This window comes from Nicotiana tabacum, chromosome 22 (genome assembly GCF_000715075.1).
Source record: "Nicotiana tabacum cultivar K326 chromosome 22, ASM71507v2, whole genome shotgun sequence".
NCBI lineage: Eukaryota > Viridiplantae > Streptophyta > Magnoliopsida > Solanales > Solanaceae > Nicotiana > Nicotiana tabacum.
Genome location: NC_134101.1, coordinates 163,229,900 through 163,254,215, shown reverse-complemented (window position 1 = coordinate 163,254,215; position 24,316 = coordinate 163,229,900). Strand labels below are relative to the sequence as shown.

Genomic DNA, 24,316 nt, shown 5'->3' with positions numbered 1-24,316 from the left:
AATGAGATTATATGCCCTAGTAGTCCTAGCCATAAATGATGGATACCAGGTGTTATGTGTATCGACCTGTGCAGTGTTATAGCTAACGCGTTATGTATCCCGCCTTGGAAGTACGTTCACAAGAATAAAACTCAAAGGAATTGACGGGGGCCCGTACAAGTGGGTGGAGCATGTGGGTGTAATTAGGTGTAATTGTACAATTTGACATATTTGTCTGGCCAAGTAATTACTTGGTCAACATAAAATTGTATGTAATTGAGAGGGTATAATTACACTTTTTAATTCTCAAGGGGGTGTGAAAATTAGTGGCAATTACACTGTATTTTTACAAGGTAATGTAACATTTCTAAACTTTTTTTATTTTTATTTTTCAAATATATTAAGTACTACTCCCTCTGTTCACTTTTACGTGTCCACTATACTAAAAATACATTTTTACTTTTACTTGGCCTCTATACTAAATCAGGAGAAAGACAATTTTTTTTTCTATTTTACCCTTATCCATAAATTCTCATTCCCAAATTATTTTCTAAATTTTTTGAAAATGTTATTATTATTATGGGTAAAATTATAAAATACATACTTAATTTATTTTTTCTTAAAGGAAGTACAAAATTAAAAGTGGACAACTAAAAATGAACGGAGTTTTCCTTTTATAATTCTTTTTCTATTTCTCTTATTCTCAGTTTTTAACCTTCAAACATGTATGGGACTGCAATTGTTGTTGCCATGTTATCAGTTGTGGGCAGAGCCCATTCATATAAAGAGGCTTCTGGCACGAGAGGAACAACACATGGATTAAGGTTGTTGTTGATCTCATTGTTATTGTTTAGATTGCCCCCCCTCCCCCCCCCCCTCCCCCAATTGTGATTCCAAGTTCAAGTTGATCTTGTTGTCTCAGTGATTGTTAGTATAAGATAATTAATATACAGAAAAATTAACTTTTAAACTCATATTTATCTTTTTGTTATTTAAAAAGTGCAACAAATCATAAATTTTACATTTTGCTCATATGAGTTGGTAAAAGTTTTAAATTCATAATTAAAACTTTTATTAATTATTAAGTTGTGATATTATTTATTTGAAAATAGTTAATACACCCGATAGTTTTTCGATATTAGTTACCAATTTATTATTATTTAATATTTTTATTTTCTTGTATTTATTACGCATTAATGAGTTGGTAAAAATTTAAATCATTATTAAAATTTATTTAAGTAATAGTATTATTTATTTCGAAGATACTTACTATTTTTAAGATATTATTTATCAATTGATAATTATTTAATATATTATTTAGTATATTTAAATATGTTAATCAAAAAATATTTATTTAACTAGGTAATTACACTTGTCCAATCAAACATGACAGTGATAATTACATTCTGGCAAACAAACATGTAATTACTAGGGTGTATACTTATAGGGTAGTAATTCCATTATCAAGTAATTAAACTTGCCTTTCCAAGTAACTACCCAAGTAGTAATATTTTCTAAATTTTCCTAGTATATTATTTTAAACATTTAAATATTATAAAAAATATTCATTTTCAGAATGAGCCAAACAACTAAGGAAACGGAAATTTTTTATTTTGTGTCTCATACAACTGACACTAGTTGTATAAGTTTTTTTTTTGTTTCACAGTTTTGTGAATCCAAAAATATAAGATTATGGTCCACAAATTTATGAGATAAAAAGGAACCTCACACAACTAACGTCAGTTGCACGAGGCACGCCATAAAACTTCTCAAGAAAGCGTGTTATTTTGGGATTGCAAACTATCTAAAAGGGATCAATAGTATGTGTATACAGTTGGTTGGACTGTACTATGTCCTTTCCTCTACAAAAAATGTGAAAAAATGCCCCTAACAACATTCCGTAATAACACTTTCGCCACTATCATTTAAAGCCTAACACTACGACCCAAATCATTATTCTTTTCTATTCATTATTCTTTTTATTATCAAAGCAAATAACCATATCAAATACAGGTAGCGAAAGAGATGAATCCGTTGTTAGGAATCATTAAATCCTATAAACGATTGTTTGGATATATCGTGAAAATTTTTTGGAAGACAAGAATCAAAATAATTTTTTGTGGTGGAACAAAATATCTCTCATCTCCCCTTCGAATAGATTCTTTTTTCTTTCTTTCCAAAAGAATGTTGTGATGTTGTTTTGACGGGTGCACTAATCCCTTGAATCCGGTACCAACGGGTATCAGCCCCGCAAAGCCCCCCAAACAACGTTCTCTTTCGAGCCAGCAAGGTACACTGGAGATAGTTAAAAGAGTGTGTGTGTTGGAGAGGGGGGAGGAGGATATGTGTATATCTAATTAGTTGACATTTTGTTTTTTAAATTTGTTAGAAAAAAAAAATTAGCTTTTGAAGAAAAGCATTTCCCCCACTATTTTATTAGTTTTGGTAAGTTTGGGCAATTTGTCACGCATGTGTAGGAATATTGTTGCTTATCATAGAGCATAGGAGCATGCATCAAAATAGTAGGTCAGTCACTCCTATAGTTGAAGCGTTGATTACCTTTTCTATTTTGGTATTAAGTGTTGAATCCTTTTATTTGCCTCTTGTGTTAATTATTACACCTTCAAAACAACTCACAATGTAATATTTTGTTGTTCAGTCCATTATTCACTTCACAACATGCCAACATCATTTTTCTTGAGAAGTCGTCTTGAGAAGACGTGAAGTTAGATCAAGGAAATTTCTTTGGGAATTAGTTCCTCGTATATTCAAAGTTATCTTATAATAACATCGTTTGTTTCGATATTTTATGACTTTTATAGTGAATGTGTATTATACACATATAACATCATTTTGTCATTTAAATATTTTTTGACTGTTATAGACAAATTATCCAAAATTATTAAATATAAAAAATAAAAAATTATTCACATTTAAAATCTCAAAAGATATGCATATTTCACTAATTAAATATTGAAGAAAGCTAATACTTTATTAGTAAATTCATAATTAAACATACAAAATTTTAAATTCGAAGATATATATTTTAAAGTTACTAGAGGAATAACTTCTTTCACGATTGACGGAAGAACTTTAAAATTATTGGTTGTTTCATAGATTATGTCCTTTTACTAGCGTTATAACGCTTGTATTAGCGAAGATTTGTATCTAAATTTTTAGCAAAAGCTATCTAGTAGCTTTCTCTTGAAGGCAATCTAAGAGTTTAACAGTTGGATTTTCTATCTAAATATTTTTTGGCATTTGTCTAGTAAAAAAGATATAACGTACTCCTTCTATTTCAAAAAGATTGACACTATTTCTTTATTAGTCTATTTAAAAAAGATTGGCACCTTTCAATATTTCCTTAATAGGAACCATTTATAGCCACACAAATGTTATGGTAAGCTTAAGACCACAAGTTTCAAAAAAATTATGTGGTATAGTTTATTTAAGACCACATATCTCAAAAATCTTTCCTTCTTTATTAAATTTTGTGCCAAATCAAACTATGACAACATTTTGAAACGAAGGGAGTACAAATTTTCAAATCTTATATATTATACATGATGGGAGCTTTGTTCAATGAAAAAAATGTTAAAGATTTTATATATATATTGTTGTTATAAGAAAGGTAATTTTAAAAAGAGGCAATCTACTATAAATATGTAAAAAATTATTATAAAGAGATAAAATATAATTAAAATTTTTTGATTTCGAAAAAATATAACTTTATAGTGATTGGTGGTTATATATATGAACGTGACAAGTAGCTGTAGGACATATTACTAGCTATATAGTACTCGCATTCTTTAATTTTCGTTGCTTAGGTAAGATAAACTATTTAACACGTGTATCAATTTAAAAAATAAATAAAGAAAGAAAGAGACAAGAATGTGAAGGACATGACAGTAATTTCGAATTCCAAGGTTAACAAGTGTCGGCTGCTATTTGTTTATTTTCAAGAAATTTGTTAGAGACAACAATTGCTAAAGGGTAAAGGGAAATACTTAGCATGAAGTATTTCTATTTTAATTTCTCATTATAATTAATCACTTGTTAAGAAAATGTTATTCTTAGATTATTAAGATATAAATTTAGAGTATCTTCGAATTTGTTTCTTCTGTTTTATTTTCTTGCACGAGAAATGTTATATTTTGTTGAGATAAGCATTCCTCATTAAAATAAGGAACAATAACGTTTTAATATTCTATTCCAAACAAAAAGGAAGAGAAGTGGTAAATGATTGCAGAATATAATAATAAGTTTAAATCAAATAAAACTGTCAAATCAAAGATCTTATTTTTTAATAAAAAGTTTTAACTTTTATAAATTATAGCGTGAGGTCAAGTAAAAGATAATTACATATAATAAATGAAATTAATAACTTAAAAAATAATTTAATAGCATAATATATAGTATTTATATTTATTTATTTAATAGGAAAGGTGTTAGTATTATACTTGATTTGTGCAACAAACCGGACATGCACACTGTACGGAGATTGAAGTGTAGAGTGAGAAAACGCAACCTTAGTGACACCAAAAGTCTGTTTCTCTAAAACTCGTATCACATACAGATGGCACTCTTTCCTTGGTGTCGTACTCCATAGTAACCCCCTCTTTCTACCCCCAATCTTATTGCATTATACTCTGTAGTAAACATTGATGTCTGTACATATATACTCTTGTGATCAACCCTTTCCTTTCACTTCCCCAGAAGTGTCTCTCTTTTCTACTCTCCCCGATCTCCCAATCCCTTGTTTCTTCCTTTTTTTGGTTTTGATACTGTGAAAATTGAAGAAGAGACACAAATAATGGAGCTGTACGGACGGTCCACGGCAAGTAACGGGTCACAATCCGATCATCAGTCAGAATGGGTTCCGGTGGAGCAGGAAACGGGTCTTGATGGTGGTTTTTTTCAATTTTAAGAATTTACGCTTGTTATACTTTTTGATTTTTTTCACATGTCTACATTGTGTGTATGTGTTTTTTTCTAGGGTTTTTGACAATGCTAATGTGGTTTTTGGAATAATGTAGAATCAATGCAGAGGTTGGGGTTATGGGGCAGGGAAATTTACCCGGAAAGGCCTGGTGTACCCGACTGCTCGTACTATATGAGAACTGGGTCATGTGGATACGGCGCCAACTGCCGCTATAACCATCCTCGTGATCGCGCCTATGTAAGTTCCTTATAGTGCTTCGGTTGGGTCTCATGTTTAGCCAATTTTCACTTGCCTAACTAATTTTTATTTTAGAAAGCCCACTCTTCTAGTTTGCAGTTTGAGGAGATTTAATATCTGCAAAAAATCCAGCATTAATTTATGTAATGCTTGATTACTACTCCCTCCACCACTTTAATTGACTTTTTGGCTTTTTTTTTATAGTCCACAATATTTGATTTTTTCAGATATCAAGAAGAATTAACTTTTTTTTTTTTAAAAGTTGCCCTTGAAGTAAAGAGTCTTGGAGTATCTATTATATTTCCCATGATCAAACTAAAGATATAATAAAGGTTAATATGGTCAATTTTATTGTTAATTAATGTTAAAAGGATTCCTTAATATGTGTGAAAGCAGCCAAAAAATCAATTAAATTGGGCCGGAGGTAGTACTATTTTAGTTTTTATCATAAATAAAATATGTAATGCGGGAATTTACATTTTATTTTACACGGAATAGTATGTGGAATAAGAATGCGAGTATTAGTAATACGTAGATAAAAAACACTAAAATGATAAAACTGACCCTTATAATGCGAGCACACTTTTTTTTTTGTTTAAAAAGTTAAACTTATATTTTAAGTTACATTATGTATGCTAAATTGTAATATATTAAACTAAACATTCAATAAGAGATAATTCTTGCGTTACAATTCTTGCATTATTAGTCTCTGCATTACTTGTCTCTAAACCACATGACCACTAAATCCTTTACCATTTCACCACATTCTTCGGTGGTTCATGTTAAGCTAATTGTTCTCCTTTCTTGTATATCTATTTGAGCCTATGTTATCAAGGCAAATGTTAGTCGCACAGATTCTATGAGTTTTTCATTTGGAAGTCATAGTCGACAATGAGTTCTTTCTCAATCCTGAGGCGGATCCAAGATTTTAGTTAGCATGTGTGTAGATTGCACCCGCTCTTTCTTCACGAGAATGGATGGGGGTGGAATTGGGCTACTTCCATTTGCTTAAATGTTTTTCTGAATATGTTATATTTTTATGGACGGGCAAGTGTGAATGCCTACATTTATTTGGCTGAGTGATTTTGTATTCAGGGTGGTAAGATGCAGTTGGAACGAGTTGAGTTCCCAGAAAGATTGGGAGAGCCAATGTGCCAGGTACTCTGTTTTCAGTGCTCGAGAGAGTGGTGAAGTTTGATCATGTTGTTTCTTTTAAAGCTCCAAGTGTTAAGGTTTTCTGTTTTCCTGAATGTAGTATAGCATTTAATAATTTTGATTTCATTGCTGATTGCATAATGTTCATGCGCAGTACTATTTAAGAACAGGGACCTGTAAATTTGGTGCATCCTGCAAGTTCCACCACCCCAAGAACTTGGGTGGATCCTTGAGCAATATACCACTAAATACTCACGGATATCCAGTACGCCCGGTAATTGTTTCATGGTTTTACACGCCTATGCTTGTCTTAACTTTGTGCATTAGCCATCTAATTTTCAACAACTACAACAGGGGGAAATTGAATGCTCCTATTATTTGAAAACGGGGCATTGCAAATTTGGTATTACATGTAAATACCATCACCCTCAAACTGCTGGTATATCAGTGCCAGCACCTGCACGTCCATTTTATCCGACAGTGCAGTCTCTTCCTGCTCCTCCTGAGGAATATAACAGTGCATCAACTGGTCTTAGAGTAGCAAGGCCTCCACTTTTACCCGGTTCATATGTACCTAGTGCTTATGGTCCAGTGCTGCTTCATCCAGGAGTGGTTACCATTCAGAACTGGAGCCCTTACTCAGTAATACAAAGATCTTCCCTCTATCAACCTTCTACAATGATGTAATTTCTTTTCTAATGGGTGATTAATTTGCTCGTTGCAGGGACCAGTAAGTCCTGCACTCTCTCCCGGTGCTCAACCATCTGCTGGGGTGACATCTATCTATGGGATATCGCAGCTAGCGTCTTCTACACATGCCTTTGCAGGGACTTACTCCCCATTACACTCAGCTGCTAGCCCTTCGAGCAAAACACAGAAGGAAAAGAGTTTTCCAGAGAGACCTGGTCAACCCACATGTCAATACTACATGAAAACTGGCGATTGTAAATTTGGATCATCCTGTAGATATCACCATCCACCTGACTGGATTGCATCAAAGACAAATTGTGCTATCAGCCCCTTAGGCCTTCCTTTACGTCCGGTATGATAATGTTTCTTCTTTACGCCCTTTGTTTGATTTTACAAGACAATTTAGAATCTAATCTGGGTAAATAATTAAACTTTCCCTTTGAGATTCTTGCCTATTGCATGGTAATGTGTTATTGATAGTTAATGTATGCTGGATTTTGAGGTTCCTTATTGTGAGTTTGAGATAAAGTTAATGAAACAAGAAAGAGGGGAGAGAAGTAGAGGAAGAGGTTTTTTCATATGATCGTAGTCTTGCTTAAATTTGGTGCGCACATGTTATAAAGTTCTGACTAGTGAAGTTGCATTAGCTGTCTCCTGCCTTCATTTTGGTTATTGCAGGTTCATGATTATGTCTTTATTGTTAAAATTCAAAAGAATGAATCAAGAAGGTGTTTGGATTCTTCTGTATTTATTGAATTGCTTTAACATCCTCATCCTATATATTTCTTGAGGTGTGAATTTCTTTGAAGAGGAGGTTCTCCTAGTTTAGTTCCTCTTAACTGTTTAAAAGTCCGATGCAGTTCTACAGAGATTTTTGTAACCTTAGGGGTCGTTTGGTTACAATACGGCTTATGCTGGAATTAATTATGCTGAAATTAGTTATCGTGGTATTGTTTTTTATCCACTTTTTGGTATGTTGTATTAAAAATCGCATAATTTCTAAGAAGAAGGTATAAGCTATCCTGACACTAATTACCCCCTACAAGGTATAAGTTATCCCGGTACTAATTTTAATCCCGGGATAACTTATACCAGGGTTGCTAACCAAACAAAATATTAAGGTGGTATTAAATTTTTGTACCAGCACTATATCTACTTATACCTCATACCAAATGACCCCTTAGTGAAGGGGTTGTATAACTGCATTACAATATGTCAAGAGGTAAACCTCAAGTTTGCCATGAGATTATAAAGTTTGTTCATGACCTGAGCTTATTCCTTTGTAGGATCTCATCATTTATTAACTATGTAGTCATACAAAATGTCTCCATTTAACATGAAAATTAATGGATGCGTACAATATGCTGTTCATCAATGAGGAAATTTGTGTTGTGCTTTATTGCTTAATCGTGTCAGCAATTGGCGGCAGACGTTCTGTGAGTCCAGTTTTGTCCTAGCCTTCTAAGATATAAAAAAAAGAACAAATACTCGAGCTAATTACTGTAACCGTGGTATAGTTACATCCATGGGGTGAATCCTAAGTTTGTCAATGTTGTTCTCTATTTAGTTAAATTTAGTTGACTTCACTATGCATTTGGATTTATAGTTCACCAAACTCTTTAAGAGATGAATTTCTGCCACTGTTTGGTCATAAAGAAAATGATGAACTTAGTATTTTTTTTTTGCTTCCCTAACAATTTTGTTGCAGGCGTCAAAGCGTATACTGAATGTATGTGTGCTATTGCTTTCTCTGATGGTTACTGCTCTCAATCAGATGCTGTTATTAAGAGCTATGGGCCTGAATACTTTGTTTATTTGAACTGTAACTTTTTTTTGTGCATGGTAGGTAATAATAAGTGCTAAGCTAAGGGAGGTAATGATCTCTTTTTTCCTTTCTACTGAGCATGCTTTTCCTAGTCATTTCCGAATCACTTGGAAGTATTTCTTGAGCTGGGAGGGTAGCATACTGTTTTATCAACTGTCATCGCTATAATTAGACGCGCATGGGACTGCTCAGACTGAACTACCTTTGCAGTTGAGTTTTCATGATGTCAAAACTTTTCCCTTTTTAGGGGAGACGGAGTCAGCTGAATGCTACTGTTTCTTTATCCATGTAAAAAGAGATGGTTTATACTCTGTCTTGTTTGTCTAGAAAATGTTCTTGGTTGACTGTCTCTGAAAGTATTTTCTTGTAAATCTTCATGTTTGAGTGTTCCACTGATGTATGTTTTATAAAGCAGGGGGTGCAGCCTTGTTCATTTTATCTACTGAAAGGATTCTGCAAGTTTGGTCGCGCTTGTAAATTTGATCATCCTATGGGAACAGTACAATATAGTTCATCAGCTTCTTCTCTTCCTGATCTGCCAATTGCTCCCTACATGCTGCGATCTTCCTTTGCTTTCGCTCCCACTTTGCTGCCGGAGTTACAGGCTGGATTTGTTTCAGGGTCAAAGGTGGATGCTGCCTCTTTATCTAGACCATCTTCTTCATTGAAAGTACAATTGGTAGAGTTAACCTAATACTTTCTTGGTCTGGTCCTCTGCTCTCCAATATGCAGTTAAGTCGGGGAACTGATATTGAATTTAAAGTAAACTCGAAGCACTATGTATTATTCTTCCCTTGCATTTTTGTCTGTATACTGTCAGTAGAGAGCTTAATGTTGCTCAAAGTGAGGAATTGAAGTGTGTTCTTCATCTCCGTTTCTCAATGTTTGGTATCAGTTCCCATTCGTTGAGATTGAAGGGGAAATCGATCTTATGAAGTAATAAGCCATATATGCAGTTCCTTTCTTTGAAATCGACTTAGAAATGGGCAGCATAAATGTTGCAGACAAGGGCTAGTCAATCTAATTGCTGCATAGAACATAATTGAGCAAACAAAATGGAAACACGGGTGCTTGTTTTAGCCCAAGTTAACAGAAGAAAAAAAGAAATACTTTTTGTGAAAGCAATGTTACACTATTGTCTGTTGAATCATATCAACGAGGAAGTGTCCAACGCCAGAGGAGAATAAGCGATAACATGATTAGCTAATATTATTCAAGTTTTTCTGATCGACGAGCATTGATGGGATGAGTAATGGGGTTTGGATTATTAGTTTCGTCGTAGGAGCCAAATGCAAGCAGCTGTATCATGCATAGCCTAGAGATGAATTCATCAAGAGTCACCAGGGCTGAAAATTTCACAAAAGTTCCTACACAGAGAGCCTAGGTGTGTTCGTTATGGCACAGGTGATACTGAGTAGCCATGCACACTAACAAGTTGCATGCAATATCAAATGAGTACAAGAAATATTGGGAAAGAGCAATTGTAAAATTTTCTCGATGATCGTGTAGTGCAAACTACATGAAGCTAAAAAAACTCACACTTGTTTATATACCTTTATAGTAAAAGTTTGAGTGAGTCTCTTCTTTCAAGGATACGATCAAAACGCAAAGCAATAACTTCACTCTCAACACATCCAAATTCAGCAATGTGAAACACTGTATACTCTTTCTTATTCACATTAGAGTAGAGCATCAAGAAACCGAATGGCGCCTTCTCTTCTGAAAAAGTAACCGGCTTTCTGAGTTAGCTTTCCCTCCTATTGGTTTTAAATCTTTTATTCGGAATAGTGCATTCAGCTTGCTTAATTTCTTTGTAAATGACTTGAATAACTTATTGGCAGGATGTGACTTTACTAGCTCCTGTTTCATGGAAACATGATCTTTCTCTAAATCTGTAAGCCTCATTCTCATTCTTGCAACCTCGAGCTTCAGTTCTCTATTTTCTCTCCTGACTGATGCGTAGTTATCTCTCGGAGAGATGCATCCGCTTCCTGCTCCGCTGCCTGAACGCTGGGGGAACTGATTATTCATTCCAAAGAATTGGTTATGTCCCCCGTTCATCGCATTTCTCAGCCTGATTTGTTCGAAGTATAGCACTTGGACCGCCATTTGCACAGGCAACCGTTCATTTTGTGCTGCATGACTGCAAGCTTCTTGTGATAGTTTCTGGCAATCAATAGTTTTACAGAGACGATAGCGTTCCGAGTCCTTAATGTTGGGATGAACCTGCCGTGAGAATGTCATGCATTGTATTAAAACACATTTGGCCGATCAGCCAAAAATAATTACATCCGCTAGCTAAATATAAAAAGGGCAGTTAAGCTCCCGCTACGCGCAAGGTCTGGAAAAGGGCCGGACCACAAGGGTCTATTGTACACAGCCTTGCCCTGCATTTCTGCAAGAGGTTGCTTCCACGGCTCGAACCCGTGATCTCCTGGTCACATGGCAGCAACTTTATGACTAACCAAATATACGAAAAGTATATACTAATTATGTATAAAACATGTATATTACATGTTAATATATAAAAAATATATATTTTGTCGGCTATTATTTATACGAAAAGTATAAAAAATAGTATATGTGTAGTTTCCATTGTTAGACTACTCATATGAGAAATACTAATTGTTTTGAACAGGTGAGTGAGATAATGTGGATGAGGTTAAGCAGCTTACCTTGAGAAAAATATCTACAGCTCGATATAATCCATCATAAACTAGACGCGCGTGGTCTGGAAGTAACTCAGCCAGTGCTATATACTTCGATGGCGTGAGGTTAGAATCGAGTGCAACTTCTGCTAGATAATTGTCCAATAACTTTGACACCTTAACAATTGAGCTATGTTTGGGAGATCCAGGACTATCAAAGTCGTAAACCATTTCGCTTTCATCTCTTAGTGTGTTGTCCTCTTCATCATCCTCATCCAAATTCAAGAAAAAGGAAAAGATCCTCAAAATAGAATCTATGTCGTAGAGAGGGCTGTGGTTGTTCCCATGTGGATTTGCAGGTATGAGAATATCTTCTAGAATTGCCTGATCTAGCTGCAGACCAATGCGCCTCTCTAGATCAGATCTGCAAGAAGTGGATGCTGATGCTGCTATTGCAGATTTTAACAAACTTGAAAGAAAAGCCATTGGGACTGTACTTTTCCTGGATTGTGTTGGTAGTAAGCTAGCTATTGTTTCGACGATAACCCTTTGCCTTTTCTGCAAATCCAAATCCAAGAAACTTCCTTTAACCAACTGAGGATCCTTGATGAAAAGTCCCTGAAGTGAATTTTTGGCATAATTTATCAAAATTCTGCTGATAATGTCTTGTTTAAGACCTTTTGACTTCACTACAGATACAACTCTCTGGAAAAAATCTAGATTTAGCACAGTCAATGATTTTCCCCACCAGTCTATTGGTGTCTCAGAATCAAGGCTTTGAACAGGTTTGGGTGGGAAGTTATGCTCCAGCTTTGACAAACCAGATGTTAGTTGCTCTTTACAAGCATTGTTTGCAATTGCATTGATTAATCGACTAACGAGATTGACTTCTTCAGATACCGGTAGTAGTGTTTCACAGCGATGAAGAACAGATATCGAGTTGGATATGTTTGTGAATACTGTATCTTTAAGGAATACTTCAGTACGAATTTCCAGGTTTTTCTCGGAGATGTCTTCGTTCATTTCCATGAACTTGGATGCACATCTTAGCATCGCCACGTTTGATATGGTAATCTCAACGTTCACGCCATAACAGAACTTAGCAGCAAGTTCAAATGCATCAGATCCGCCAGGAAGACCGGTAAGATTGAGTCTTGAAATCTTTGTATCCTTTGCCTCTAGCAGCAGCTTTCTAATTCTTCCGCTTCGGGAAACTAGAGGAAACTGCAAACAGTGTGATATTAGCAATCACATTAGAAATGTTTCCAAGGTATTCTTCCTTCATTTTTCTTAATTTTAACAGGAAGCACATAACTTAGTCTAAGATCCACTACATTGAAACAACTTCAGCTGTTGTTTCTGACCTTCAGACTGATGCTTAAGTTCTGTTTTTACATCTGCCTTTTTACTTTTCTTTTCCCTCCCTATTTTGACACCATGAAATAAATTCCGATGTGGACACGACTGTCCTAATATCAGTTGCCTACTTATAACAGCTAACTTATAAATCATTTTCAAGCTACATTAGACAGCCATTTCTTTGCAAAATTTATGCTTTTGATACACTTGAGCAATCCAATTTTGAAAAGATTGGTAGATCAAAATACACTAGAAGAAGAATGATCTAATACTTCATATTTGTACCTTGTGAAGAGCAAAACTGGCAGCTCCTACTTCTATTGTAAGATCACTAGAAACATCAGATATTGGCCTGCAATAGAATATATGGTCAATGATTAAAAGCCGGAAACAGGAAATGTGTCGAGAAAAAAACATATACTAATAAACTTCTCTGTTTATATTTTTAGCCTAAGTTTCAATACATGGTGCAACTTACATCTCAACACTGTAATGCTGGATATTGGAACCTTAAAGCTATCCAAATTCAAGCGGATGAAACCTTAACGGTTCGGGGAGCATATGTTATCGTGCTCTAGCGCTTGTACATACGGCCACAATTTACGACCAAAAGTATCATAGGACACTATGAGTGGAAAAGCTCAAAACAAATATCTTGAATGGATACAAAGATTATTCAATGTGTTTAGATCCAACATAGCAAGTGGTAGTCATATTCTGGTTTCTTTGAAATTTATTCCTGGTTGTGATTTATCTTGTGGTCTGTAGTAATCTAACAGATAATTGCAGGACTCATCTGTACTTGGTAGAGGGCCCTCATTAGATACATATGTTGAAAACTAGGGAAATAATATACTACCTCCGTTTCAATTTATGTGAACTTATTTCCTTTTTGGTCCGTGCCAAAAAGAATGACACCTTTCCTTATTTGGAAACAATTTACCTTTATGCAATGATTTATAGCCACACAAAATATATGTGCCCTCATTTTACAACACAGTTTAAAAGTTCTCTCTTTTCTTAAATTTCGTGCCCACTCAAATGGGTTCACATAAATTGAAACGGAGGGAGTAGCTGTCTACACCGTTCACACCACATGTTGAAACAAGAAACTTGAACACATTGGAATCAGGGCCACTATCATTTGTTGTAGGTGGTAAAAAGTCAAATATTTGATTTGTCATTTTCAATGATTGCAGCCCTAGAAACTGCTCATGTATACTCATACTCTGCTGTTTTCTTTTATTTACTTTAGGATCTGATAATAACTTTAGATTCTTAGATTTTAAGATAAGTTCCATCACAATCAATTTCTAAAGCTATAAGTATATTGCCATTTCCACTTAGTCAGCACCTGAACATGGTTTGTCATAAATGTTGGAAACTAAATTCTGTCCAATCACCTAACTCATAAATTCAGATACTTTGGTGGTTGAAGAGTTTAGTTTTTTCCTTGCATTAATTCTTCTATGATCCATTTAGTTGTTACCAGTAAACTTCTTCCTCTAAGTGGAACTTTTAGTGATAAATTGCAGAAACTCCCTTTTTATAATCTCATAGTATTAGTATCTGGGGGGGGGGGGGAACCAAGTTAGCTAATTTTACTATGCCAAAAGAAAAGATGTATCCTTTGTCTAGGACTGAGCCTTTTATTAGAACTCAGCATAATTGACAATCACAAGTACCCAACTAACAAGAATTCATGCTATCATCTAGCTATACCAATATGGACTTTTCCACGTCTTAAGTGTTGTAGGAAATATTAATTGTAGAAATTGATACATCATCAAAATGGTCTGTGGAATATCCTTACAGTACTATCCATGTAAATTCTTTTAAGAAAATATGACACAAATGAAAAGCTGGGCATAAAATATTAGTAATGTGAAAGTAGCAGTTGTTTGGTGAGATAGAAGAGAGAGTAAATATACCATTCAGTAATATGTCTGGCACTGGAACTTGGACGAAAAGACCTTTTCCCAGATATGCTTGGCTTCAGTTCAGAAACAGTGACAACTCCCATCTTCTCTCAGCAGAATCTCAACTTCCCCAAAACCATTAACCACTCCCTAATAACAAACCACTATATATGCTTTTAACAGATATTCTTTTTAAGGACCCATAATTAGAGCTAATTAATACTCATAAATTAACCTCAACTTTATTTGCTGGCATGTTCTCGCTGTGTGTGAAGGGAGAGTAGCTAGAAAGGCAGTAAGCTGGAGTAAGAAAAGATCCACAAGAAACCATGCAGGAGGGTTAGAGTTAAAAACGTGAAATTGAAGTTATATACAATCATTTTATAGTACTATTACTTTTAACTTATTACCATACGCGGATGGCACATATAATCAACAACTTCAACGAAATTCAATAATTTCCACGTGTGAAAAATCACTTTAATATTTTAAAAATTATATTAAATTTTGATCTCATATTTCAAAAGTGTAATGCTTTTCATTAGTGTGAAACTAAAGATTAAATGCATCAAATTAAAATTCTACATTTGCTTCTGAGTGTGAGAAATACTTTATTTCTCATGTTATGATATTAGGCTTGTTATGAAAAATTACTTGTTGTTGTAGGTTTTCTTTTTAATTTTTTTTCATAAGGAGGGGGACAAGGAAAAGAGGAAAGGAATGTTGTGGTCTATTGATGAAGTTTGAACTCTCCACCTTAACTGCGGAAGACATGAAGATCCTCAAGTGAGTTAGCTCTCAAATCTTATTACCATAGTCTTGTAAATTAATTTAATTTGATTGTGTAAAAATTTATATAATTTTTGTACAGAGCATAAAATTCTAAAGAAAAAAGAATAAAAGGGTTGAAATACTGACAATTTAGGGAGTGATTTTAATTTTCTTGTCTGGTAAAAAGTCAAGGATATGTTGCTACACTTGGTGCTACTTTTCGGTGAAAGGTGGGAAGAGTGACTTTTTTTAATTTTCACTATGTTTTGTTTTCTTAGAGATGGCTGGATTCCCGAATGTTTGCAATGCTTTTAGGGTTTGTAATCATGCCTAGTGAAAGCTACATCCCTTAAAAGATTAATCTTTTTAAAGACCAACTTAATTAATCATGTCTAAAGCTGATTAAAGTAGGGGAAAAAGCAAGATTAGTTGGCTTTCATTGTGCTTTTTATGGGCAGAACTACAGTCTATAGGGTAATTATAATATGCTGCATTTTACAAAAGAAACACCTAGTGATAACTGATAAGAAAGGGAAATCATAGAGGAAGAGACATGAAGACACCCATATGGCTACTATGGGAAAAAAATAATCGGAAATAGCTTAATTTATAATCGATAGCTAAAAAATAGTCACAGTTTCAAACAAAATCGAAATTTAGCCATTTTTTTATGTAAACATAAAATCTGAATAAAAACACTCTTAAAAATTCGGAAAAATTCCAGCATAATATGCTGGAGTTCGAAATTTTTCCATATGTGTGATGACCCAAAATGTCATCTCTTGTTTTAAAAGTCAAATCTGTGTTTCGAGGCTATAAAAACTTTCTTTTGTCTCACCTCGATTTGCGCGCACAGTCCGGGCGTATATCCGGAAAGCCCTTATGTGAAAATTTGAGGAAAATGCTAATTTTGCCTTTAAAATTGAATTTAAGTTAACTTCGGTCAATATTTTAGGTAAACGGACCCGAACCTGTGATTCGACAGTCTCGGAGGGTCCGTAGGAAAATATGGGACTTAGGCGTATGCTCGGAATTGAATTCCGAGGTCCTTAGCCCGAGAAATGAATTTTTGAAAGAAATTATTTAACTGAAAATATAAGAGTTTTTGGAAATTTAAAGATGTTTGAATTTGATGGTATCGGGCCCGTATTTTGGTTCCGAAGCCCGATACAAGTTTATTATGGTATTTAAGTTGTGCCTGTAAAATTTGGTAATAAACGAAATTCATATGACGTGAATCGGACTCTCGATTGTGAAATGGAAACTTTAAAAGTTCTTGAGATTTTTCTTTGATTTTGATGCTAAACTTGTAGTTCTAGGTGTTACTTTGGCGATTTAATCGCACGAGTAAGTACGTATGATATTTTTATACTTGTGTGCATGATTGGTTTGGAGCCCCAAGGGCTCAGGTGAGTTTCGGATAGGTTTCGGGGTGTTTTTGCTGCTTCTGGTGTGCAGGCATTTTATGCTTCGGGTCGCGAAGCCACTCCCGCGACCGCGAAGTGTACTTAGGGCTGAAGCTGGGTTTTGTTCATCGCGAACGCGTAGCCATGATCGCGAATGCGAAGCATTGGGGGGCTGCTTATCGCGAACGTGACCGGTGTCACGAGAATGCGTAGTGTAAAATGGAGGTGGGCTGGGAATCAGTCATTTCTTCTACGCGAACACGTACAATGGTCTGCGAACGTGAAGGCCAGGGGGCATACCCTTCGCGAACGCGTGGAGGAACTCGCGTAAGCCTGAGCAAGGTAGCTCTTTGCGAACGCGAAAAAGGCCTGCCCAGACTTTTTAAAACAGAATCAAAATGGGAATAAGCCATAATTTCATATCTCCTTCCATAGAATCCGACCTAGGGCGATTTTTGAAGAGAAATTTCAACACCCAGTCATAGGTATGTGTTCTTTAACTCATTTCTTTCATTTTCCATCAACACTCATTAGATTTCTAGGCCTAAATCTTGTTCTTTAAGGGTAGAAATTAAGGATTTTAATAGAATTGGGATTTTACAAATTTGGGGGATTTAGACCTCGATTTGGGATCGAATTTCGAAACTAATTGCATATTTGGGCTCGTGTGTGAATGGGTGAACGAGTTTTGGTTCGAACCTCGAGTTTTGACCAAGCGAGCGGGGTCGGGTTTTGACTTTTTGGAAGAATGTTGGGAAATCTGTAATTCTTCATTTGAATTGATTTCTTTGGCTTCAATTAATATTAATAAGTTAATATTGGCTAGATACAAGTGAATTGGAAGTGGAATCTAAAGGGAAAGCGGTATTTGAGGCTTGAGTTTGGCCGTGGAATCCGAGGTAAGTATTTGGTCTAACATTAGCTTGAGGGAATAGGCGTTGTGTCTTATTTGCTATGTGTTAGTTTCGAGTACGACGTATAGGTGAGGTGACTAGTATTTATAAGTTAGTGTCAAGCATGCCCGTGAGTCTTATGTTAAGATTGTTGTGATTTTATTATATGTTGTTCAAGCTTAAATGGATGATTAGCACTGTGGAACAACATTAGCTTGAGATAATTCTTGGTAATTGACCATTTTCGAGTATTGGCTCAAATTGAGGTTTATTTTGTGAAGTAACTGTTGAAACTAAATTGGTTATAGATGATTCCCTTGTCGGGATGATTTGTTTCTATTATTGACTTCCTTGCTGGGACAGTATTATTTCTATTATTGTTTATATTGTTGATTCACTTGCCGGGATGTTATCATTTCATTTGTTTGGTTGAGAAAAAGTGTAAAGCATGAAGGGTGATGATGTGCATGAGATTGTGAGTAAGTGTTAATGCACGAAGGGTGGTGCCATGCCGATATTGTGAGTGTTAATGCACGAAGGGTGATGTCGTGCCATATTAATGAAATTAAAAGCACGAAGGATGATGTCGTGCCATGATTATGAGAGAGTAAAAGTACGAAGGGTGATGTCGTGCCGTTTCTGTTGATTCTATGGTGAGGACAAGAGTAAAAGCACGAAGGGTGATGTCATGCACTTATTACTGTGTTATTATTTCCGTTGCTTCAAGTTTGATATTTACTTTGTCGCTTTACGTTATTATTGTCATAACCTGATATCCCTCTCAGCATGTTTCCCCTTTCCCCTTTCCCCTTCTTGTTCTATTTAATTATTGTTATTATTGCCTCTCGTATATGATTAAATTGCACAGGTTCATATGGTTGTTGCGTCCTAGCCTCGTCAATACTTCGCCGAGGTTAAGCTCGACACTTACCAGTACATGGGGTCGGTTATACTAATACTACACTCTGCACTCTTTTGTGCAGATCTCGGTACTGGACCCTACGGACCGTAGTTCGAGGTTGCTGCCTTCAGTCCAGTGGAGACCCGAGGTAGTCCTGCAGGCGTTGTAGGCCTTTGCATCCCCTTCTATCATATTTCCTCCTGTTTTATCTATTTATGAGATAGATTTGTATTTTCTTGTTCAGACCACTCTTTGTAGTATTCGTAGACAGTCTGTGATATTGTGACACCAGTTCTGGGTGGAGTTGTATTATGGATTTCATAGTAGTATTCAGTTAAATTGTTAAATTCCGTTCTTCCCGCATTTTATTCTATTGTTTATGTTATGTTAACTTGTAAATTGTTAAAAGATAAAGTAAAAAGGTAAAATAATCAGTAATGTTGGCTCAGCGGATTCAATATTAGGCGCCATCATGATCCTGACGGTGGAAAATCTGGGTAGTGACAAGTTGGTATTAGAGCTCTAGGTTACTTAGGTCTCACAATTCACGGACAAGATTAGTAGAGTCTGAGAGATCGGTACGAAGACGTTTGCGTTTATCCCCCAGAGGCTACAGAGTTAGAAACAGTTTCACTTCTATTCTTTTCTGTCATGCGGTTTGATTTCTCAATGCTAATTGAACTTCTACTATGTTTTTTCACAGATGGCGGGAACACGTGCTTCTTCATCTGCTAATCAGCAACCCGAGCCCCCAATGGCAGCTCCTACGAGGGGTAGAGGACGAGGACGAGGCCGTGCTAGAGGCCGAGGCAGGGGCAGGGGCAGGGGTAGGGCTCAGCCCAGAGTAGCAACACCAGCGACGGAGCCTCAGGTAAAGTTTGAGGAGAAGGCTCTAGGCCAGAACGTTCTAGTAGGGCCAACTCAGGTCCTAGAGGGGTTCATCGCTACCCCGGTACTCCAGGATGCTTTGGTCCATCTAATGGGCCTTATGGAGAGTGTCGCCCAGGCAGGCTTACTTCCTGTAGCACCAGTCATCTCTTAGGCTGGGGGAGGAGCACAGACACCCGCTACTCGCACTTCGGAGCAGATGGCTCCCCAGTTTTAGACTCTAGCTGCTCACCCAATTGGGATAGTTTAGCCGGGTGTTGTAGCTCAGACCGGTGATGGAGAAGCTATGTCTGTTGATGTTTTATGGAGGTTGGATAGGTCCACCAAGCTCTTCACCACTACCTATGGTGGTACATCTTCAGAGGATCCCCAGGACTATTTGGACAGTTGTCACGAGGTTCTACGGAACATGGGGATAGTGGAGACCAATGGGGTCAATTTTGCTGCTTTTTGTCTGTCAAGTTCCGCCAAGACTGGTTGGAGAGATTATTGTTTCGCTAGACCAGCTGGGTCACCGGCTTTGACTTGGGACCAGTTCTCTCAGCTATTTCTGTAGAAGTTTCTTCCTCTTACTCAGAGGGAGGACTATCAGATGTAGTTTGAGTGTCTCCAGCAGGGTTCTATGACCATCACTCAGTACAAGACCAAATTTATTTCCTTATCCCGTCATGCTCTTATTATACTTCCCATCGAGAGAGAGAGAGAGAGAGGGTGGGGAGGTTTATTGAGGGACTAGCTTAGCCTATCAGATTGCAGATGGCTAAGGAGACAGGGAGTGAGATTTCTTTTCAGGATGTAGCCAATGTGGCCAGACGAGTTAAGATGATTCTATTATAGGGGAGTGGTCAGGGTCTAACAAGAGGCCCCGTCATTCTGGCAGGTTCAGTAGTGCCTCATATAGAGGTAGGGATCCTTTTGGTAGGGGCCATCCTCCCAGGCCGTTTCATTCAGCACTTCAGGCTTCTCATGGTGCTCCAGGTGGTCGTGGTTCTCATATGCAGTATTCAGATCAGCTACCCTATAGTGCATCACCAGCTTCTATCAATGCACCTCCGCTCTAGAGTTTTCAGGGTGGTTACTCAAGCCGTCAGGGTCAGTTCAGGGTCAGCAGTCCCAACAGCCGATGTCTTGTTATACTTGTGGCAATCTGAGGCACATTGCTAGGTTTTGCCCTCGAGCTTCAAGTAGTTCTCAACACCAAGGTTCTCGTGCTATGGTTCCAGTATCGGGTGTTCCACTGCCCGCTTAGCCACCTAGAGGTGGGGGTCGAGGTGTTGGAGGTGGAGGTCAAGCAGCTAGATATGGAGGCCAGCCAGTAGGAGGTCGTCCTCGGGATGTAGTTCAGAGTGGTGGGGCCCAACCCCGATGTTATGCTATTCCAGCCAGACTTGAGGCTGAGGCCTCCGATGTAGTTATCACAGGTACAATTTCAGCTTGTAGTAGGGATGCTTCAGTTATATTTGATCCAGGGTCCACCTATTCATATGTATCATCTTATTTTGCCCCTTATCTGGTTGTGCCCCATGATTCTTTGAGTGCTCCTGTATATGTGTCTACACAGGTGGGTGATTTTATTGTGGTAGATCGAGTCTATCGTTCGTATGTGGTTATTATTGGGGGTCTTGAGACTAGCGTAAATCTCCTACTTCTCGATATGGTGGATTTCGATGATATTTTGGGATGGATTGGTTATCCCCTTATCATGCTATATTGGACTGTCATGCCAAGACCGTAACCTTAGCATTACTGGGGTTGCCTCGTTTGGAGTGGAAAGGGACTCCTGGTCATTCTACCAGCAGGGTTGTCTTATATATGAAGGCTCGGCGTATGGTTGATAAGGGATTTTTGGCCTATTTGACGTATGTTCGTGATTCTAGTATGAGGTCCCTTCTATGGATTTTGTACCCGTTTCCGTGAGTTTCCAGAGGTATTTCCTGCAGACCTGCCGGTTATGCCACCCGATAGGGATATTGATTTTTGCATTGATTTGGCTCTAGGCACTCAGCACATTTCTATTTTGCCATATCATATGGCCCCGCCAGAGTTGAAAGAATTGAAAGAACAGTTGCAGGACTTGTTTGATAAAGGCTTTATTAGACCTAGTGTCTCGCCTTGGGGTGCGCCGGTATTGTTTGTTAAGAAGAAGGATGGATCGATGAGGATGTGCATAGATTATCGACAGTTGAACAAAGTCACCATCAAGAACAAGTATCCATTGTCGGGGATTGATGATTTGTTTGATCGGCTTCAGGGTGCCAAGGTATTTTCGAAGATTGATTTGAGGTCTGGCTACCATCGGTTGAGGATTAGGGCATTCGATGTCCCTAAGACAGCTTTGACTATGGCGCCGATGTTGGTATTGCCCACAGGTTCAGGGCCATATACACTATATTGTGATGCATCTCGTATTGGACTTGGTGCGGTGTTGATGTAGAATGGTAAGGTTATTGCATATGTTTCGCGACAGTTGAAGATTCACAAGAAGAATTATCCAGTTCATGATTTGGAGCTAGCAACCATTGTTCACGCGCTGAAGATTTGGAGGCATTAGTTATATTGGCGTGTCATGTGAGGTTTTCACATATCACAAGAGTTTGTAGTATTTGTTCAAGCAAAAGGATCTAAATTTGAGACAGAGGAGGTTGTTGGAGCTATTGAAAGACTATGATATCACCATCTTGTATCGTCCGGGAAAGGCCAATATAGTGGCCGATACTTCGAGTAGAAAGTCAGCAGTATGGGCAGTCTTGCGTATATTTCGGTCGGTGAGAGACCGCTTGCTTTGGATGTTCAGGCTTTAGCTAATCAGTTCGTGAGGTTAGATATTTCTGAGCCCAGCCGTATGTTAGCTTGTACAGTCGCTCGTTCTTCATTATTTGAGCATATCAGAGATCGACAATATGATGATCCTCATTTGCTTGTCGTTAGAGACACAGTGCGACACAGAGGTGCCAAGCAGGTTACAATTGGAGATGATGGAGTTTTGAGGATGCATGGTCGTATTTGTGTGCCTAATGTGGATGGACTTTATGAGTTGATTCTAGAGGAGGCCTATAGCTCCCGGTACTCTATTCATCCGGGTGCCGCTAAGATGTATCAGGACTTGAGGCAGCATTATGGGCAGAGAAGGATGAAGAAGGATATTGTGGCATATGTAGCTCTGTGTTTGAATTGCCAGCAGGTAAAGTACGAGCATCAGAGACCTGGTGGTTTGCTTCAGAAGATTGAGATTCCTAAGTGGAAGTGGGAGCGTATCACTATAGACTTCGTTGTTGGACTACCACGGACTCAGAGGAAGTTCGACACAGTATGGGTTATTGTGGATAGGCTGACCAAGTCAGCGCATTTCATTCCAGTGGCAGTTTCTTATTCTTCTGAGCGGTTGGCAGAGATTTATATCTGGGAGATCGTTCGCCTTTATGGTGTGCCCATGTCTATCATTTCTGACCAAGGTACACAGTTTACCTCGCATTTATGGAGGGTAGTAGAGTGTGAGTTGGGTACGCGGGTCGGGTTGAGCATAACGTTTCATCCTCAGATGGACGGGCAATCCGAGCATACTATTCAGATTTTGGAGGATATGCTCCGAGCATGTGTTATTGACTTTGGAGGTTCTTCGGATCAGTTCTTACTATTAGCAGAGTTTGCCTACAACAACAGTTACCAGTCGAGTATCTAGATGGCTCCATATGAAGCATTATATGGTAGGCAGTGTCAGTCGCCGGTTGGGTGGTGTGAGCCTGGAGAGGCTCAGTTGTTGGGTACAGATTTAGTTCAGGATGCCTTAGAGAAGGTTAGGATCATTCAAGATAGGCTTCGTACATCTCAGTCTAGGCAGAAGAGTTTTGTCGGTCGTAAGGTTTATGATGTGGCATTCATGGTCGAAGAGCGAGTGTTGCTTTGGGTATCGCCCATGAAGGGCATGACGAGATTTGGGAAGAAGTGCAAGCTAAGCCCTAGGTTCATCGGGCCTTTTGAGATCCTTGATAGAGTGGGAGAGGTGGTTTACAGACTTGTGTTGCCGCCGAGTTTATCATCTATGCATCCAGTGTTTCATGTGTCCATGCTTCGGAAGTATCACAACGATCCATCCCACGTGTTAGACTTCAGCACTGTCCAGTTGGACAAGGACTTGACCTATGAGGAGCAGCCGGTAGCTATTCTAGACCGGCATGTTCGTCAGTTGAGATCGAAGAGTTATCCTTCAGTTCGTGTTCAGTGGAGAGGTCAACCTGTCAAGGCAGCTACCTGGGAGTCCGAGTCCGATATGCGAAGCCGATATCCCCATCTTTTCCCCGACTCAGGTACTTTTCTATGTCCGTTCGAGGATGAACGATTGTTTTAGAGGTGCAAAATGTGATGACCCAAAAGGTCATCTCTTGTTTTAAAAGTCAAATCTATGTTCCGAGGCCTTAAAAACCTCCTTTTGTCTTACCTCGATTTATGTGTGCAGTCCGGGCGTATATCCAGAAAGCCCTTATGTGAAAATTTGAGGAAAATGCTAATTTTGCCTTAAAATTAAATTTAAGTTGACTTCGGTCAATATTTTGGGTAAACGGATCTGGACCCGTAATTCAACGGCCCCGGAGGTTCCGTAGGAAAATATGGGACTTGGGCGCATGCCCGGAATTGAATTCCGAGGTCTCTAGCCCGAGAAATGAATTTTTGAAAGAAATTGTTTAACTAAAAATATATGAGTCTTT

The 24,316-nt window shown here is 37.6% G+C and overlaps 2 protein-coding genes and 1 long non-coding RNA gene across 4 annotated transcripts; 2 read left to right on the top strand and 1 right to left on the bottom strand.

Moving 5' to 3' along the window:
• The first annotated feature begins 4,462 nt into the window (after positions 1 to 4,462).
• LOC107824541 (zinc finger CCCH domain-containing protein 32) lies at positions 4,463 to 9,799 on the top strand. The gene is made up of 7 exons (XM_016651338.2): positions 4,463 to 4,886; positions 5,016 to 5,158; positions 6,254 to 6,316; positions 6,468 to 6,587; positions 6,668 to 6,955; positions 7,038 to 7,355; positions 9,244 to 9,799. Exons 1-7 carry the CDS (start codon positions 4,793 to 4,795, stop codon positions 9,520 to 9,522), a joined length of 1,305 nt encoding a protein of 434 aa, XP_016506824.1. The 5' UTR covers positions 4,463 to 4,792; the 3' UTR covers positions 9,523 to 9,799.
• A 555-nt stretch (positions 9,800 to 10,354) lies between these two features.
• On the bottom strand, positions 10,355 to 15,086 carry LOC107824527 (BTB/POZ domain-containing protein At1g03010). 2 transcript variants are annotated; one of them, XM_075243470.1, is made up of 4 exons: positions 14,767 to 15,086; positions 13,121 to 13,187; positions 11,504 to 12,700; positions 10,355 to 11,054 (listed from the first exon to the last, which is right to left on the bottom strand). In XM_075243470.1, exons 1-4 carry the CDS (start codon positions 14,856 to 14,858, stop codon positions 10,521 to 10,523), a joined length of 1,890 nt encoding a protein of 629 aa, XP_075099571.1. In that variant the 5' UTR covers positions 14,859 to 15,086; the 3' UTR covers positions 10,355 to 10,520. The 2 variants fall into 2 exon arrangements, with proteins under 2 accessions (XP_075099571.1, XP_075099572.1); XM_075243471.1 differs by lacking the exon at positions 14,767 to 15,086 and adding an exon at positions 13,314 to 13,601.
• Positions 15,078 to 19,075, top strand: LOC142176324 (uncharacterized). Its single transcript, XR_012704813.1, has 2 exons — positions 15,078 to 15,540; positions 18,808 to 19,075. It is a non-coding gene; the product is annotated as an uncharacterized LOC142176324 (long non-coding RNA).
• The last annotated feature ends 5,241 nt before the right edge of the window (positions 19,076 to 24,316 follow it).